This window comes from Salvia miltiorrhiza, chromosome 5, assembly GCF_028751815.1.
Source record: "Salvia miltiorrhiza cultivar Shanhuang (shh) chromosome 5, IMPLAD_Smil_shh, whole genome shotgun sequence".
In the NCBI taxonomy this organism is placed as follows: domain Eukaryota; kingdom Viridiplantae; phylum Streptophyta; class Magnoliopsida; order Lamiales; family Lamiaceae; genus Salvia; species Salvia miltiorrhiza.
The window spans coordinates 28,511,752-28,524,280 of NC_080391.1; the positions used below are offsets into that span (position 1 = coordinate 28,511,752).

The 12,529-nt window shown below is 35.2% G+C and overlaps 3 protein-coding genes across 4 annotated transcripts in view; 1 reads left to right on the plus strand and 2 right to left on the minus strand.

The window, feature by feature from the left end:
• LOC131025745 (uncharacterized) overlaps positions 1 to 12,529 on the minus strand; it is a 774,387-nt gene that overhangs the window by 389,114 nt on the left and 372,744 nt on the right. The gene's annotated exons all lie outside the window — the stretch shown is intronic.
• Positions 3,937 to 6,497, minus strand: LOC131026306 (uncharacterized). Of its 2 annotated transcripts, none has more exons than XM_057956145.1 (2): positions 4,947 to 6,497; positions 3,937 to 4,607 (listed from the first exon to the last, which is right to left on the minus strand). In XM_057956145.1, the coding sequence occupies exons 1-2, from the start codon at positions 5,470 to 5,472 to the stop codon at positions 4,261 to 4,263; spliced, it is 873 nt and encodes a 290-aa protein (XP_057812128.1). In that variant the 5' UTR covers positions 5,473 to 6,497; the 3' UTR covers positions 3,937 to 4,260. The 2 variants fall into 2 exon arrangements, with proteins under 2 accessions (XP_057812128.1, XP_057812129.1); XM_057956146.1 differs by having other exon boundaries at positions 3,937 to 4,611; positions 4,951 to 6,482.
• Positions 10,569 to 12,122, plus strand: LOC131025750 (uncharacterized). The gene is made up of 4 exons (XM_057955536.1): positions 10,569 to 10,669; positions 10,756 to 11,001; positions 11,095 to 11,269; positions 11,622 to 12,122. Exons 1-4 carry the CDS (start codon positions 10,569 to 10,571, stop codon positions 12,120 to 12,122), a joined length of 1,023 nt encoding a protein of 340 aa, XP_057811519.1.

Here is a 12,529-nt window from a genome sequence, read left to right on the forward strand (position 1 = left end):
TTACATGGTGACATGGTTCAACCACCTAGACCATCTAGAATATATATATATATATATATATATATATATATATATTTATATATATAGGAGGAAGTTCAATAGGAAAATAAATATTTTCAAACAAAGGAGAAACAATCTTAACCATTGATCATAATCCATCGAATGGTCAATAATTAAGATTAAATTTCGCATCTAGATTTTTTATGAGCGTATCGATATTTGTGTTGAACATATCCAGGTTTCGATCCCCAAAAATCCCAAATGTGTGTAATACTCGTTAATTACCTTAACCTATTTGAATTTATAAATATATATTGTTAAATACACTAACTGATTATATGTTACAATAATAAATCGACATTACAAAGTAAACATTAATATTAAAATTATATATACAAATAGATTTAAATAGTAACAAAATGAAAATTGTTAGTATTTTTTTTCATACAAAAATAAAAGTTGTTGAGTAACAGTCCAAATTATGAGCGAGTTTTAGGTGAAGTTTGGTGTTGAGCTTATAAATTCTTTAAAACAACTAATAATTAACCTGTTTAAGAGTTTATGGTATCCACATTGGAGAGCAGGATGAGCTCTTAAAAATGGTCCCCACCATTTAAGAGTTCACCCTTGACATTGGGAGAGCCAGCATCCTCACTCTTAAATTTTGTTTTTTTATTTCATCTTTATTTTTAATGTTGTTTTCAATTAATTTTAACATATTTTTAACAACATAAATTTTATTCAAATTAAAATTTAACAGTCATTAATTAAAAAAAATATTACAATAATTTTCATTTCTATTTTATATGTATTTTATCCCTTTTTTTGGGCACGAGAATTAAGAAATATGTATTTGTTGCGTAGGTGAAAAAGTGAAAATATGTTAAAGGGTAAAACTTTTACTCGAAAAGGAAAGAGTCTCACTTATGGTGGGACACTCAAAATAGAAAGAGTCTCACTTATAATGGGACGAAGGGAGTATTTGAAAGCTACATTAAATTGATATTGTATTAAATCTCACATTGAAAAATGTAGGTTTTTCTATAATGTGTACTACAGTATAAATATTGAAGCTACATTTGGTTAAATTAAAATTAAAATTAAAATTAAAATTTTTAAGTTTTAAATGATTTTAATATAAAAAATAATAATTAAAAAATAGTAAACTATTTTTTTAATAGGCGGTGCATTGCACGCGCCTACTAATTTAATCGTCCGAGCTCGGAGCGGAGGGGGAAGCTTGGTGCGGGAGAGGCGGGTGCAGTATTGGTGGGGGCCTCGCGCGAGCCCCCACTGTGGATGCTCTTAACTCATAAACAGCTTATAAGCTCTAAAAATAAGCTCCAATAGCTTAGAAATTCCCAAAAAATATATAAGTTCATCTTTCCCAACTTATCTTTTCATAATCTTATGTAGGAGTAACAATTATTTGATATAAATGTTAGTATTCAATTATAATTTGTTATTTTGATTACATACGCTCGTAAGTTTATATATCTTCGATTTTCTCTCTCTAACAAACATTTTCTCGTTATATTTAAATTATTTTTCTCTAGCTTATAAGCTTGATTATCCAAACAATTTGAAAAATTATAAATTCATAAAAATTACATTTTATAAACTCTAAAAACTTATAAACTCTGTAACATCAGTTTAGTCAAACACCCACTTAATTTTACATTTGATTTTGTATTTGTTGAAATAGAGGAGATTTGCCGCAAAGATTGTGTACATCAACTAAGCTGAAATTCTATTTCACGAATTTCATTGCTAACACCAAATCTGCTACTTCTTTTCTCAAGTCAAATATAAACTGTATAGAGCCAACTTTAAGATGCTTATATTGAGCAATGTAATTTAATATTTGACCCTCTCATCTTAAAAACATAAAATTCGGTCATTTTATGTAATTTTGAGCTATACTATCCTTAATTTGGGCGGATCGAATCGAGTTGGGCGCGTGGGTTCGGGTAGTACTTTTGACACTAAATGTTTTAATTTGTATTAAAAGTAGCAAATTACTTAGAACAAAAAATGGGTAATTGCCTCTAAATACATAAAGTTTCACCGATTTCTGAAATTGCACATCATTTTTAAAATCCGCCTCACAATACATAACCTTTGTTTATTTTCTAAAATTTTCCACGACCACCCAACCAGTACCCAAACGTGAAAATGACGTGGACGCCGAAAATGCCACGCAAGCATGCCGAAAAATGTAATTAATTGACGTGGCAATGAGAGGCGCAAAACGACGTAGTTTTGAGGTGTTTCAATTTTAATTTCTGAAATCCCCAATCCAACATATTTGCCCCCATATTGCAGTCAGTTGTTGCATCTTTGGAAATTCTGATCGCCTGAGAAAGCCAATGGGTAAAACGGTGCACAATTCCTTACACACTGTTCGTTTTTAGTAATTAAGAAATATGATTGGTGCGTGCTTGATTTCCTTTAGACGCTTCATTCGTGGCCTGGATTTTACTCCTAAACGTTGAGTGCAAGTAACAGAAATTTGATAGAGCTCCGTCAGGTTCTGATGCTAACTAAATCTGCTTTTGTGTATATTAGTACATCGATCGCGGGCTTATACATGCATAGATCATGTTCCTTGTTAAGAAAACTCGTTATTGAAGTGCCAATGCGATGGAGCACCTATACTTATTTCAGATCTCTCCTTTTCTAAACGTTTGCTTTGTCATGTTTGTGGATGAAGTAACTCTGAAAACTTTCTCATCGGAAGGCCCCATGCCAGACTCGACGGGCTTTATAGGGATTTAGGGAAATTTGGGGGCAAATATGTTGGATTGGATTTGGGGAACACCTCAAAACTATCTCGTTTTGCGCCTCTAATCGTCATGTCAATTAATTACATTTTCAGGCGTCCACGTCATTTTCACGTTTGGATGGTTGGGTGGTCGTGGGAAATTTCAGAAAATAAACAAAGGTTATGTATTGTAAGGCGAATTTTAAAGATGATGTGCAATTCCAGAAATTAGTGAAACTTTATGTATTTAGGGGCAATTACTCCAATAAAAAAATATCAAGTAATATGGTACTTTTGACACTAATATTCTCATTTGTTTTAAGTAATTTGGTACTTTTGGCACAAATTATAACATTAGTGCCAAAAGTACCACCCAAATCCGATATGATCCATCCAAATTAAGGGCAATACAATCCGAAATTACAAAAAATTATCAAAATTTATATTTTTAAGATGGACTGCCAAATATTGAGTTTTAATCCCTAATATGACTATATGAATGGATATCTATCAGGCCAGATGAAATAAATTGAACAAACCACATATAAAATCAAAAATGAAATACATTGTTCAAGTCCTCCGTCGTGTGATTTTTAAAATTTCTAAATTTACTTATGTAATTTATCTATGAAAAAAATGAAACTCCTTGCAAAACTTATATTGGTAGGTTAAACTATTTAGAGCTAAATGTATAATATTTTCTTCAAAATTTGAGTTTGATGAATATTTCATCCAGTAACTTATTAAATCAATAACCTTAATTTTACATGCATGTGTAATTATTGATAAAATAAAATAAGAGAGTGAATAATAGGAGCATAGACTATAGGGAGCAAGGCCATGAATTAAATTGAATAAGAAAAAACTATAACTTATTCCTTAGCTTCTAAAATGTATGGTGCAATGAATGAATATAGAGATGGTGGCAGTCGGTCTCACGAATGGGATTAAAAGGCAAAAGCTGAAATACCCATTGCGTCCTTGTGTCAGCCATGAGAGAGAGAGAGAGAGAGAGAGAGAGAGAATCAACGGTGTATGTGATGGGAAAGGGAAAGGGCAAAAGCCTTTTTCTTTTCTCTTCTTCTTAAAAACAGAAATTGTTAATTTTCACACACACAACAGTGAGTGAGAGAGTGTAGGCAGGCAGGCCCTTGACAAAACAACAACGCTGACACCAATAATAACGCATAAATGGCCACTCTGCAATGGTGTTGCAGTGTTTCCACACTTGAATCTTGACCAGTATTTTCTTTCTCCTAGCCTCTTTGACCATCACCTTTTTCCCTCGCCACGTGTCACACCCACATTCTCAGACGACGTCACCTAATCCATCAACAATTAAATCCAAAGTCACACTAATAAACATGAAATAACCAGATGCCCACCAATGGAGATATATAGATGATGATCATCTGGTCTGTACAGATAATTAATCTCTAATCTCTATCACTAAACCTATGCACCATTAATAGCAATGACTATATAAATATATGTGATTATTTTGAGGAGGGTTGGGTTGTGTGGCCTGCCAAAGCAAGCATAGAATTGGCGAGCTTGTTAATGGCGTCGACGAGCCCATTAATGCCTTGTCGATTCATCTCAGCCTTGGTTTCCTCAATTTGCAGTCTTCTCTTATGCAAATTCACCATTTCTTTGTGCCTTTCCTCCTCTCTATCCTCACATGACTGAATTGCTTCTGCTATGATGGAGGCACTCTTCGATATTGCAGACCCTACTTCTTGCAATGTGGTGGCTGCGGCGACGCCACTCGTTCCTTCTCCTCCGCCGCCTCTTCTCTTTCTTCTCTTGGCTGGTGAACCCGAGTACTCACTAGTGTCGGAATCTGGCTATCACAAATTTAGATAACCTTAAAACTCAAGAACCCACAAAAATCAAGTTGCTATCTTTATCAATTGAGAAATGAATTCCAAGAAATCATGTCAAATCCATGCATAAAGATTTAAATAATTTGAAATATTAAGACAAGGGTTTTGACTGCAATGTAAGTAAGGTACAGAATCTTGACTGAAATTGGGGTTCTGAGAAAATAAGGAAAAGCCCACGATCACGAAACAAAGATTGATTCAACTATAAAAAAACACACAGCGTTGCTAAAGTTAATCTCTCCAGAAAAATATAAGTTTAGGGTAGAGTTGCAATAGTTTAGAATGAAAGAGAGTACCTACTGTAGGTAATGGGTGAGCAGAGGTGGGCGGCGGCGGAAGAATGGCCGGAGGGGGAAGAATGGGACATTGCGGTAAGAAAGGGGGGGGAGGCGGCGGAGCTTTCCTGTCGACGACGGCGAGGAGCGCCTCGTATATCTGCGGCAGCATGTTGGAGGGCAAATTGTTGTCTTTCCTCTCAGGCTTGTCCATTCTCCAATAAGACTTGTCGGCGCCTCTCCGCTCAAACTCTCTCACTTTCTTGAAATCCCTCATAAGATTGTCCCACTTGTCATTGCACTGGTTCTGGCTCCTGAAACACCCGTGACTCCAGCAGTAATCTTCCACCCATTTCCACCGCAGCTCCGCCGGCTTCCCCCTCTCCGTGCTGTCTCCCACCCGCTTCATCCGCCGCTCGTCGTCCATTTTTTTCGCCTCAATCAGCACCATCGTTTCTTGAAGGTTCCAGTTCCCCTTTCTGTAGTCGCGCTGCGCGCTCACGCTGCCGCTGCCCAACCCACCTTCCTTAGCTATTGTCAGATCCATGCAACTACCAAACACCCAGCCTCCTCTCACACACACACAAACGCTTCTTTTCTGAATCTGACTTCTTGAGCTTTGTTTGATCAATGTATGAATCTTTTCATCGAACACGTTGTGTTCAATGCCGATTGAGGGATATTAACCCAAACATGGTTTCTATAATGGCTTGTTTTTTGCAAATTGGCTATCTATCTATCTTTATATATATGCAGATTGCAAATTCAGATATTGAGAGGGAAAGCCAGCCACCTCTTATCAGTAATCACCAATCACCATTATATATATTCTCTCTCTCTCTCTCTCTCTCTCTCTCGCCTTTTTCCACTTTCCCTAAATTCTGTAGAGGGCACAATTGAAGCCTAGCTCCCCCTTAAAATCATCAAAAATCTTGAAAGTTAAAAGTTCAAATCTAAAACTACTAATGCAAGTCACTAACCCCACCGCACCCTACCACAGTCATGGAAAAATTAAGAGAGAGAGAGAGAGAGAGAGAGAGAGAGAGAGAGAGAGAGGAGCTACAAGAAAAGAGAGAGAAAGGAGGAGAGAGAGAGAGAGTAAAGCATTGCCATCTACCATTAAGAAAAGGCCAAGGAAATCCATTCAACCTGACACATCCCCACAACCCCAAGAAATTTTTTAGAGAGAGAATGAGGGGTAGATCGATCAGCGGGAGGAGAGAGAAAGCCTGTGAATTTTGACTGACTGACTACACAGAGGGGCTGGTTCAAAAGGGGCAATAATGTTTCTTCCTTCGATTAACAACAAACAAATGGTGGCGGTTTAGTACTAATCCTTCACTCCAGATATCTACTTTGTTACGTAAGTCTGGTTAAGTACTAGATTAATATATACGAGGTTGCTAGAAAGGAGATGCATTTTGTTGAAAAACAAAGCAGAAACGAAAAAATAATCTGCCTGTAACAGAGAAGATCGTGTCTAAAGGTAAACCACGTGATGGCTGTATAAGTGTTGCAGCTTCTTCGATTTCAAGAAAAATTCACATCAAGACCCTCTCTCTCCTACAGACAGTGATAGTGCACTAATCATTTGTTTTGTCATCTAATCCCATAACGTAGATTCATAATGTATGATTACGTTATTATCGAAATATACGCATTAAGTATTACGTGCATTTATGGTGAAGATTGTATAAATAGATTATATAGAATTTAATACTCTCTGTACTTATCAAATATATCCACTTTTAAATATTATGAGTTTTAATAAAATAATCATTATTTTATTGTGAATGAAAAATTGATCAAAACTATATAGACCGAGTATGTTTTATAAAAAATTGACGAAAATAACAAATTAAATACATTTTATAAGTAGTGAGAGTATGCCTTTTTAGTATTTTCATAGCAATTTAATCAAAAAATGTCTCAAAAAAAAAACCCAGAAAAATAGTACTCCATTTTCTGCATGTACTTATGGTATATGGTGCATCTCAGAAAAATAGAATAAAAGATACGGACTGTAGCAGCTACGTCGAATAGTAGTTGATTAACATCATCTCTTCCAAATGCCTTTTCCACTAAGAATCATTTATTGCTCCCCGTTGCATGAGTCCAAATTAGCTATCGCCAGTTATTTGGTGCGGGATGCGGCCGGATCGCCCTGCGCCCAAACCCACCCCCTAATCCGTGCTCTTGACCTGCGTCCTAAATTATTATATTTATTTATAAAATAATGTAGTCTAATGATTATATTGAAGATCGAAAATTAAATTTTGACCTTTAATCTTCAAATCATAAAATTTGGCTAGTAATTAGATGGTATGCCTACTATACCCTTTTTACCCGTCAAACACCTGGATCCGATTCTACTCATCTCTCAGTCTGATTCCAATTTCGTAGCCATGCCGTACGCGTGATTCTCCTACCCTCCTCCTCTCTGTCCCCCCATCGACGAAGAGAGGCGATTCTCGTCTCCTCTCTCTCTCTCTCGCCGCTTTCGACGAATTTGCAGTGATTCGGCGAGTTTTGGTGCGAGATTTTGTTTGTTTTTTGTTTGTTTGTTTGTTTGTTTGTTTCATGTGCTTCATCTTCTTCACATTACGATTTCTTCATTCTATTGTTGTTGTTTCTGTATTTGTGCTGCACGCATGTCACTATTAGTGCTATAAGTGCCAAAATGATCATTTTAAACACTTCCCCGCATGGTTTAGATGTTTCATTTAGGGTTTAGATGATCCATGTAGGGTTTTTTATTTGTTTGTTTGTTTCATGTGCTTCATTTTCTTCACATCATGATTTCTTGATTCTATTGTTGTTGTTTCTGTATTTGTGTTGCACGTATGACACTTATAATAGTGCCATAAATGCCAAGATGACCATTTTACTTGGTTTTATTTTGGATTTTCGTTGGCACTTATGGCTCTATTAGTTCCATAAGTGCCAAAAGGACCATTTTACTTGGTTTTATTTTGGATTTTCGTTTGCACTTATGGCTCTATTAGTTCCATAAGTGCCAAAAAGACCATTTTACTTGGTTTTATTTTGAATTTCTGTTGGCACTAAGGAAATCGGCACTTATGGCACTAATGAAATAGTGCCATAAGTGCCAACGGAAATCCAAAATAAAACCAAGTAAAATCTTGGCACTTATGGCACTAATAGTGCCATAAGTGCCTAACCCGACCTGACACGCGATCCGCATGCCTAATCCTACCCGATCCGCCTAATTAAGAGTAAAAACGTCATAAATTGTTAAAAAATGTCAAATTTTACGTTTTTTCAATTAGTGGCTATAAATTGTGTTTTATGCTTCATTTTGGCTACTTCAAAATTTCGCTATTTATTTATAATAATTGTTACTTTTAATTAGCGTAAGATATACATTTGTTCGCACAAATGTTTACTTATGTTAATATAAGTAGTTAACATCAATATTGTGAAGAAATGTATATTTCAAAAATATTACCTTTCTTCATAATAATAATTAGTAGTACTTTTTATTATAACAATAATTACTTTAAATATAATATTCTTGAAATATTACCTTTCTCCATATCAATTATTACTTTTTATTATAATAATTATTACTTTTAATTAACATAAATAATTATATTATTATTTGATCAAATAATTATTATCGTAAAGAAAAGTAATTATTGATATGCATAACGCTTTATATTGAATGAAGGTAAATATTTATATTAACATAAGTATACATTTGTGTGACCAAATGTATATCTTATACTTATTAAAAGTAAATACTCCTATATCTTAGGGTTTAGTGTTCATGTTTTAGGATTTAAAAAATATAATACTTTAGATTGAATGAAGGTAAATACTTTTATTTACATAAATATATATTTGTGCGAACAAATGTACTCCCTCCGTCCCATGAAGCATGACACACTTCTTTTCGGCACGAGAATTAAGAAATTGGTATTTTGTGTGTTAATTGTGGTAGGTGAAAAAGTGAAAATGTGAATAAAGGATAAATTTTTTGTCATTTTTAGAAATGTGTCATGCTTCGTGGGACAGACCAAAAAGGAAATTGTGTCATGCTTCGTGGAACGGAGGGAGTATATCTTATGCTTATGAAAAATAACAATTACTACAATAAATGTAATAATTTGAAGTGTGGGTCAGAAAAGAGTGGGTCAGGGGACGAGTCAGCCGCACCCAATACCAACCCATTAGCTATTTATTAGACTTTCATTTCGTGACGAAGATATAAATAGACGCACATATTGAGCCTGTAAATCACAAATGACAGGTCATGATATGCGTTGTTTTTATAAATTAGATGACATTGTTGCGATTTGATCGAAGGTTCTAATATATTGTCGAAATTTTATTTAAAGTGTTCATTCTTCTTTTCAAATATCTTAATCACTGCGATAAATGAACATGCCCCTAGGTAGTGAGAGTCAACATTAAAGATTTCGAGTGGTCACAGTTTAGTATACTTGTTTAGTTAAATTATTGACCCTTCAAATTATCCATGGGGTTATGCATATGTATATATGGTTGATACGTAGACAATAATGCGATTTTATTCTTCCACAAATATTGATAACCATGGTGTGCTATATATATATATATACAGATAGGATATGACCATGGTGTACTATATATATATATATATAGATAGGAGTAGGTTACAATGAAATTATTATTTTTCATGAGATATGAAACTAATGAATAAGTCAGTATATATTGTTGAATACACAGTACATAGTGTTGAATAAAAATATTCAAAAAATTAGTAAAATTTTCGCTCCATTCAGGATTCGACCCAGGTCAAACCTATAAATTAATCTAAGATCTCACTACTTATAGGAAATCTCATTGGAACGCTCCCAGAAATATAGGGTTGCATTCTCATAGAATCTTTACTTTACTTTATGTTTATATTTATGTTATTTGTATTCAATTATATGCATAATTTTGAGAACGGGCCTGCCAAAAAATGTTTTTTGGATAACAAAATACTCCCTCCGTCCCACTAGACTTGGCACTTTTGTCGTGGGCACGGAAATTAAGAAAGTGGTATTTAGGGAGTTAAAGTGTGGGGGGACCATGTTATTAAGCAAACCACTAATCATTTTCTCTCTCCACTTAACTATTCTATTTTTATTCCTGATTTTCGTCCAATTTAATTCCTTGCTTTTAAATTCCATCTGATTACAAATAAATTGAGTGATTGAATTTTTCAACAATTTTTTTTATTTCTAAATTCAACCTCAGTTCAAAATTTTTGAAAATTGTGCCTAATTCACACCTTTCAAAAACAATGCAAACGGAAATTAAAAATGCAATAATTGGAGCCAAATTTTCCCACTTAAATTTCAATTTAGAATCTGTCACGCATCAAAGTGGCGCAATTTTTAGAATTTGCCAAAATTTTGGCTTACATTTAAATTTCCCTCTAAAAGCTTCAATTCAAAGGCAAACAATTGCCTACAAATACACCTAAAATCTAACTGCAGTTTCATCCAAACATCACAACCACTATTACATTTAAAAAAAAAAACAACCATGGGGCGTAAAGATCTAACTATACAACAAAGGCAAATGATGGTCCAGTTCTAGCTTGAGAGCCACCGCAATGGACGGCTGCAAAACGGTAAAATCAACGAAGCTATGGAGAAGTTCAAGTGCTCAAAAAGAACGGTGAGTCGTCTTTGGGCTGAAACAAAAAACAACAAGGCATTGGGACAACAATACATTTACAAAATCGAAAGGTAAACACATCTAAACCATGGAAAAGAGTACAAGTTGATTTAGCATTAATTTCAAGTCTAGAATTGCAAAAAAGATAAACCATCAGGAGCTTAGCACATGGAGTTAGCTGTTCAAAAACAACTGTGTGGAGATGGATTCAACAAGGGCTGATCAGAGCACATACTTCAGCCATACGGCCTGATTTAACGGCTCCAAACAAGCTACTGAGATTGAGGTTTTCATTACAAGCACTTGAAGTCGATAGCATCTTAAGAAATCTGAGGTTTAGGAGCATGCACAATACAGTGCACATCGATGAGAAGTGGTTTTACATGACTAAGGGGACGCACAGGTTCTATCTTACACAAGGGAAAACAGAGCCACACAGGACTTGCAAAAGCAAGAAATTCATAACAAAAGTTATGTTTGTGTGTGCTGTGTGCAGACCCTTGTTTGGGCCTGATGGTGAGGTAATATTTGATGAAAAAATTGGGATATTTCCATTTACTCAAAAAGTGCCAGCACAGCGAGCTAGCAAAAACAGACCAGTAGGGACCATGGTGACCAAGTCAATAGAGTCAGTCACTAAAGAGGTGTATAGGGAATGCTTGATTCAAAAGGTATGGAATTTTTAATTAAATTCAAAATTTATTAAAAGAAAAAAGAAAAACCTAGGAACTCTTGAGAGCACAAAAGAGCAGACTAAGGGCCGAGCCTCATTAAAACCCTTTTAAGGAAAACCCAAAGGGAAAAACCTTAAAAGGAAAAAAGAGTACTCGTCTAAAGACAAGCTAACACACAGAAAAAACTCAAGAAAAAGTGACCAACAGCCAAGAAGGAGGGAGAAACTTCGGGAACCATTCAAAAAGGTATGGAATGCAGATGATGAGTGTATCAAATGTAATGCTAGAATGTTAGGAGTTCAATTGTTGAATGTGCTTGATTCAATTTTTTTTAAATGCTGTATTTCAGATGCTCCCAGCCATTATGGCAAAATGGCCAACTGGAGCAAGCAAAGTTATCTATATTCAGCAGGACAATGCAAAGCCACATATCACAAATGATGATCCAATTTGGAGACAGCATGCCAATCAAAATGGGTTCACATTTATTCTAGTGCAGCAACCACCAAACTCCCCAGACACTAATGTCAATGATTTAAGGTGGTTTAGGGCCATCCAAAGTTTTCCAACACAGACTAGCAGCCAGACAATTAACCAATTAATAGAGGTTGTACACAAAGCATTTGAAGAGTTGTCTCCAAACACTTTAAACAATGTGTTTCTAAGTTTGCAGGAATGTATGGTTGAAATTATGAAGGTTAAAGATGAGAATTCCTACAAATTGCCCCATATGAAAAATGGGGAACTTGCTAGGGCTGATGCACTTCCATTAAATTTGGAAGTGTCTCAGGATTTGGTAAGAGAATGCATAAGCTACTTAATAGAACAGAGAGGTAACCATGGGGCTTAGCCCACTGGCCACCGGGTCCTCACTTAAGTGAAGTGACCCGGGTTCGATCCTTCTTGGGAGTGAATTGGATATTGGAGATATAAGGTGGATTTGGTGAATGGAGAGATAAGGTGGTTCTTGGAGTGGATGGGGAACTAATTACTAACATCTAACATGACTTTGCCCGATAAAAAAAAATAAATAGAACATGGAGGTGCAGCTGGGATTGAAGAGCTTATGAATACACTTGGTATTCAAAGGCTGGAAGTTACACAAGAAAGGCAAATGATTTAGGGTGAAGACATTTTGAAAGCTTAAAACAGGAGCTGAAGCATGTTTGAAAGCTTAAAACAGGAGTTGAAGCATGTTTGAAGACCCACAACAGGAGCTGAAGACATTTTTTAAGTCTTTTCGCTCACACTTTTTGT